The sequence below is a fragment of the Falco rusticolus genome, chromosome 7 (genome assembly GCF_015220075.1).
Source record: "Falco rusticolus isolate bFalRus1 chromosome 7, bFalRus1.pri, whole genome shotgun sequence".
NCBI classification, from domain to species: Eukaryota; Metazoa; Chordata; class Aves; order Falconiformes; family Falconidae; genus Falco; species Falco rusticolus.
Window position 1 is genome coordinate 2,208,118 of NC_051193.1, and position 6,929 is coordinate 2,215,046.

Here is a 6,929-nt window from a genome sequence, read left to right on the forward strand (position 1 = left end):
CTGTGGGGACCGACCGCAGCATTAATGTTAATTAGCAGAATTAATACCACAGGGGAAGGGAGGAGGATGCTCTCGGGCACGTCAGCTTTTACACCTACGGGTGGGCTCACGTACGGTGCCCACCCAGGCTCAGGCCTGGCTTCTCCTTCTTCCACAGCCCGATGATGGGGAATGAAGTGCGAAAAGAACGTTTCGGTGGGTGGGTGCCCCGCCGAGGTGGGGGGGGGGTAAGGCTCCCGCAGCGCCCCCGCGCCATCAGCCCCCGCCGCTGCCCCGGGGACCGGCACCCGCCCCGGGGGCTCCAGTGCGGATGGCTCCCGCGGGGGGGCCGGGACCTGCCGTGCCCCCGGGGCGGGGGGCGCGGCGGGGGCGGGGCGGGGGGCGGGGCGGGGCGGGGCGGGGCGGGGCGGTGGGGAGCCGCGCGCACACCGGAGCTGTCCGTGCCCCGGTGCTGCAGCCCCGGCCGCTCCGCTCCCGCCCGCGCATCCCCCCCGGGGCCGCGGGGCGGCGGGGCCCCGCTCACCGCCCAGTCCGGACACTCCCGCTCCCGCACCCCGGGAACTCGGCTCCACAGCATCCCGGATCCTCGGTATCCCGGTGCTTCGGCGTCCCGGGAACTCGGATCCACGGCATCCCGGCTGCTCGGTACCCCAGTGCTCCAGCATCCCAGGAACTCGGCTCCACAGCATCTCGGATCCTCGGTATCCCGGTGCTCCGGCGTCCCGGGAACTCGGATCCACAGCATCCCAGCTGCTCCGTAACCCGGTGCTCCGGCATCCCGGCTGCTCCGTAACCCGGTGCTCCAGCATCCCGGGAACTCCGCTCCACAGCATCCCGGCTGCTCGGTAACCTAGGACTCCGGCATCCCAGGAATTCGGCTCCGTTGCACCCGGGGATCCCAGGAATTCGGTGCTCCAGCTTCCCAGGAACTCGGTCCCGCTGACCCCGGCTCCCCGATAATCCAGTACTCCAGCTCCCTGGGCACGTGCACCCGCTGCACCCCAGCTTCCCGGTAACTCCCTACCCCTGGCACCCCCGCACCGGGCACACCCCGGCTCCCCGGGCTTCCCTGTAACTCAGCATCCCCATCTCCCCCCCACCTCGGTATCCCAGCACCCCAACTTCCCATTAACCCCAGTTCTCCTGCACCCCAGCTCCACAGCAGCTCCCCACACCGGCTCCCCAGCACCCGTGCCCCCCTGGCCCGTGGGCTCCCCAGCCCCCCGGGACCGCGACCATGGCATTCATGGTGAAGAGTATGGTGGGGGGGCAGCTGAAGAACCTGACGGGCGGCCTGGGTGGCGAGGAGAAGAGCGAGGGGGAAAAGTCTCCAGCTGAGGCGCAGGGCATGACCCGCGAGGAGTACGAGGAATATCAGCGGCAGCTGGTGGAGGAGAAGTAAGTGCAGCCGGCACCGGGTACTGGGGCAGGCTGGGCACCGGGGGTCCCACCGGGGAAAGGGGTGCTCCCTCCGCAGCCCCCCATCCCGTGCACGGGAGGCTGGGGGGAGACAGTGCTGGGGGCTGCAGAGCCATGAGGGAGCTTAATGAACCCCCTAATCCCTTAATCCGCTTCCTCGCCCGGGAGATGGGATTGTTTTCTCCTTTCAGGCTGCGCTGGGGGGAGGAAATTGTGGGGAACCGGGACTTTGCAGAGGAGATGAGGGGTACCCGGTTTGGGGGGGGAGGGGGGAAAAGATGCTCCGAGCCGGACTCGGTGCCCTGTGTGGTAACTGCCCTGTGTGGTTCGCAGGATGGAGAGAGATGCCCAGTTTGCCCAGCGCAAGGCAGAGAGGGCCACGGTCAGGTCCCACTTCCGAGACAAGTACCGGCTCCCCAAGGTACAGCCGTGCCGGGCACGGGGGGGGCACAGGGAGGCGAGTCCCCACACAGCCCACCAGCGGATCTTGGTGGATGGGACTGGGGGGACAGACAGCACCCCTGCTCTGCAGGCTCTGCAGGGTGGGGAAGGGGCACCAGCCTCCCTTTGCTGGGTGGGCTTTGAGCCACAAAGCCTAGGTGCAAATCAGTTCCTGTGAAAAGCATCCTTCCCCCCAAATCTTGGTCCCTCACCATCACCCCTGAGCACCGCAAGCCACCAGCCCCAAACAGTGGGACCCCCAACACCCCCCCTCTGCCTTGCTCGATCCCCCTCTTCCTCTTTTTTGCCCCCTAAATCCAGCTGGAGGAGGGAAAGTCACCTTCACCCTGGACTCCCAACCCTGTAGCTGGGAGTGGAGCCGGAGTTACACCCTCCCGGCTGGATTAGCCAGCTCCTCTCCTCGGATTATTTGGCAAACATTTCCTACCTCAACTCCTATTTTGGAATTTCTGCCCAGTGAATGATTCACTGAAAACAAATTAATCAAGAGATAATTCAGCCATTCTTGGAACTGCCACAAGCTCTTCCGCCCCCAGATCCCCCCTTTATTCAGCCAGAGTCTCTCAGTGGTAAATACTCTAGATTGGAACCGGGCTAATATTAGTTGGGGAAGGTCAGCTAAGCCAAGTGATATTGTTCAGATTGTTTGGTGCTGTTCAGCCAGCCTGGATGCACACCCCACTGCTTCTCACACCCCTTTGATTGCCAGGAAATAAACAACTAGAGAATTTATTTTTCCCCTGCCAAAAGCCAGAAAAGGCAGAAAAAGAAGAGACGGGAGATTTTTTTCTCCAGGGGAAATGGGGGTTTGTTCAGATCTGGCCCCCCGCTCCTTTTGCTGCTTTCTCATGCTTGAGATGTCCCTTCTAATCTTTCAACAAGTTTCTTCTGCTCATTACTGATCCTGCTTGGCAGCCAGGCTGCCTCTTGCAAAGTCTCCCTGTGGCTCTCCCGCACAGAGCTGACCCCGATCTCCGGTGGGTGCCGCCGTTAAGCATACGTGTAGATTAATTGGGTGCCTAAACCTCCCCAGCCTCTCCAAAGCCAGCTGAAAGCCAATTTATACTGATGCTGGCACACTCGGGTTTTCATCTCACTTCTTGCTGCGTCCACTGGTGTGTGCCCTGGCTCTGTCAGCCCTGTCCCCTCCGGGTCAGCATCCTACCCACAGCACGGGCATGGCAGTGAGCCCCAGGGACCAGCCCACACAGACCTGAACATGGAAATAGCCCAAAGCCCACGCAGACACTGCCATGAACCTTGCACGTGCTTTTAGTGCCTCCAGAAGCCCACCACCACCACCTTCCCACCTGCCACATCCCCCGCCTGACTTTCTCCTGGCCCATTTCAGAATGAGACGGATGACAACCAGATTCAGCTGGTGGGAGGTGACGTGGAGCTGCCCAAAGAGCTGGCCAAGATGATTGAGCAGGACAACGAGGAGGAGGAAGAGAAGAACTCGGTGATCGGCCAGCTCAGCAACATCCAGAACCTGGACCTTGATTCCTTGAAAGACAAAGCTTCGGCCACACTAGAGGACCTGAAGCAATCGGCTGAGAAATGCACCATGATGTGAGCCGGCTGAACCCCCTGCTCCCCGTCAGCGTGATGGGGGGGGAGACGGGAGGTGATGCAGCCCAGGGTCTGGCGGTGGCTGCTGCCTGCAGCGGGGATCCCACTGATGTTGTCACCCTTGCTTTGTGTGAGTTGGGTCCTCCCTCTGAGCCATGTGAAGCCTCAAGTCCCTGACCCAGATGTCCCTGATGTGTGGTTTTTGTTTTGTTCTCCAGTCTGAGGTTAAAGCAAAGAGCCAGCATGTCCCCCCGGTGCCCCAGCGCCTCCTCCTGTGCCCATGGTAGTGGGTGTCTTCAGCAAGAGCTGGGGGGGTTGCAGGGAAGGAAAGCCCCGAGTGACCTTGGAGTGTTATTGAACCATGTCAGCATGGGAAGGCAAAGGCTTTCCAGCAGAGTGGTGGCCATACACCATGCCTCTGCCTACACATTCCAGCCAAGCCTCCTAGAAATTACAGGGAGTCTCCAATTTGCTTTGCAAGGAGGAGGCACAACCCCCCAGCCTCACATCCTATACCCATCACATAAGACATGACATCCCATCTGTGCAAGAAATGCCAACCACCTTGTCCCTGAGAGCCCCTTTCAAAGGAGTCAGCTGGGAAGGACCTGCTGTGTGATCCCATTTAGCCCAGCGGGAAGGGGGGTGCTGAGGACCAGAGGGCTGAAGCCTGAACTAGTGCTAGAGAGGAATAAACCCCTTCCCCGGTGCTCATCTGAACCCACAAAAGCCCTTCCCCAGAGCAGTGGTGGCACACCCTCCCTCTCCCAGGGTGGGATCCACTCCTGTCCTTGTTCCTTTCAGGTGAAGAACAAAGTAATAAGGGAAAAATCTCTGCCCCCCCCCCCCTCCCCCTCCTCCTCCTCCTCCTCCTCCTCTGTCGTGCTGTACTTGTGCACTGTGCTCAGTTGAGTGTCTTCCACCTCCTCTCCTGTCCCCATGCCATGGTACTGTTATAACCAGTGGAATAAATACCAGGAGATGTCTATGCACTTATTTCTCTCCTCGAGCAGTACTTTCCTGCTAAAGGTCTTGGGGTGCCCCAAGGCACGAGGGGCGTAGACAGACCAAGCACATCCCCTTTACAGGGCAGGGGGGGAGCAGTGGTGGGGCTCAAGGGAGAAATCTCTTGTGGCATTATCCAGCAGAAATTATCACGCCTGATTGTGCTTGGCTGTTTTGCCATGTTTCATACCAAAGGGATGCTACGTGTGGCTCTTTGTCAGCAGCTGGGTTTAAAAGCAAACAAAAACCCCAGATTTCACAGATTTGGGGCTATTTTAGTAAAAAGCCTTCAGCTCACTCACCAGCTCCCCGCCTCAGTCTCATGGGCACTGTGGGACGTCTGCGGCACTGCTCCCAGCAAGGACACATCTCCACGGGGACAAGACCATGATAAGTACAGGTGTGACTTCAAGCCGGAGCAGCTCCAGCCTGCTGGCATCTCGGCAGGCGGTGGGCTCCTGCAGCGAGGCTTCCTGGAAAAACTTGGCACAGGCTGGGAATTTACTGTTCCAAATCCCAATGGAGTTGATTAGCTGCGATTTGTTTTCACAGGGGAGTTTGGTTATCCAGGAAAACAGAGGAGAGGGAGCTGGGAAGCTGGTGTAATCATCATTACTGTTATTATTGTTATAATAATAGCAAGGATGCAGGATTAGGCCGTGTCTGGGGCTGCTGGGCTGAGCAAAGCTCCCCGGCAGGGCCAGCAGATTGCTTTCTGCCCCCAGCCCCCTGGGAGAACCGTGTGGGGGCCTGGGAAACTCGGCGTACGCTCCGAAATCAGAGCTCGCCTCACCTCTTAGAGGAAAGCAGGCAGGGCTGTGGCTGGCAGGAGGCAGAGGGAGGCAGCTCAGGCGTGATGCTCTGCCCGTGGGGACGCACGTCGCCAACCCTCTGGCCCCAGGGACCGGCTGCTCTGCAGCCCCCCGGGGACCCGGCGGCAGCTCGGGGGTCACCGGCCCCGGGCAGAGCCTGGCCCAGCCCCGCACAGCGCTGGAGGCTGGTGGGAAGAGAGGGAAGAGTGGCAGAAGCAGCTTTAGCTCCGAAAGGAGATCATACCTGATGAGGATCAGCCCAAGCTCGTCTAATCCCTCACCAGGAAAGGGATAGCGGAGAGCAGGCACTGACCAAGCCAAGCCCTCCGGCACGGCACAGCACGGCACGGCTGTTAAATCCCAGGCTGATGGCAAGGCATGATCAATAACACATCCCGCGGGAGAGCAGGATCCCGACCGGAGCAGGGGGAGGGAGATGGGTCTGGAGGATGCAGCCCTTCGGCTCGCCCCCACCTGTAACCCGCGTAGCCCCACCAGCACACAGCCTGCACCCTCTCCCCCACCTTGTATTCTGCCCCCCTTCCCCACTCCCCCAGCCACAGACCTTCAGCTCGGCGCTCGCTCCTGGCCCACGTGCCGCCACACAAAGGCCGCGTGAAGCTCGGCGGGTTTATTTTAGGAGGCACCATGACCACCAGGCATGTGAAAAGCAAGCAGCACATGCTCTCCCTGCTTGGCTCCGTGACGTGTTAAGCCTCAGCAAAGCATTCCCAGCAAAGCGTCATGAGCTCCAAGGATGCTGTGAGCCTGCAGCCCTGCTCTCGTGGCTGGCCCGGTGCCCGTACCGGGGAGGAGAGCTTGGGATGGGGGGAGCAGGGCCAGGCAGCCCCTCTCCTGCCTGTCCCCTGCCCATCGAGAGATGCAGCCCATTTGCCAGCATTCCCCGCTGCCACATCCCCGAGCATCCCTGCAGCCGCGCATCCCCACTGCCTGCACACCATACCACCGCTCCGGGCATCAACACGCAGGCTACAAAACTTAAAGCAAAGAATTAGTGCAGATTAAAGTAGAAAATCTAAGTTCTACGCTATAAACCTCTATACAATTCCCTCACCTGCAGGGCCAGGTTTGGGGTGGATTTGTCCAAGCAGGCCCTTGCTGGGTGCTGGGGTGTCTCTGCTGGCAGCAGTGCTTGTGAAGGAGCGTGGGTGGGCAGAGCTCCGCTCCCCCACCAGGCGTGGAGCCACCCTGCAGCCGTGTGCAGGATCGGGCCTCCCTTCTGCTGGTAAGCATGGGAGGATGCGAGTGGTTTCCCCAACGGACAAAGCATTAAATGAGCAATCGTTAAAGCACCGAAACAAATGAACCGTCACCGGAGGATGAGGGATCTCTGCTGAATTCTCCGTTTTTCTTTTTGTAGGCAATTAAACCTCCCTGTGAGCTGCTGCGGGAAGGGGTGGCCCCATCCATCCTACTGCACCATCGCTGTGCTGCTGGTCCAGATATCGGGATTAATCTGGATTAAAGAGCACGGAGGAGAACCCACAATTGGCTTCACACACTGACCCAGCTTTTCCCAACTCTTTCTTTAAAGCCCATTGAGTGTTTGAGCTCACATCACCGAGAGGCCTGTGGGCTGGTACAAGGTGGGTGACAACCCCTCTGCCTCTCTAGGTGACAACTGTGACCCCAGAGCCA

At 59.9% G+C, this 6,929-nt stretch overlaps 1 protein-coding gene across 1 annotated transcript; it reads left to right on the forward strand.

Moving 5' to 3' along the window:
• The first annotated feature begins 380 nt into the window (after positions 1-380).
• CPLX3 (complexin 3) lies at positions 381-4,445 on the forward strand. The gene is made up of 4 exons (XM_037396144.1): positions 381-1,012; positions 1,155-1,398; positions 1,753-1,840; positions 3,233-4,445. The coding sequence occupies exons 2-4, from the start codon at positions 1,238-1,240 to the stop codon at positions 3,455-3,457; spliced, it is 474 nt and encodes a 157-aa protein (XP_037252041.1). The 5' UTR covers positions 381-1,012; positions 1,155-1,237; the 3' UTR covers positions 3,458-4,445.
• Positions 4,446-6,929: the final 2,484 nt, after the last annotated feature.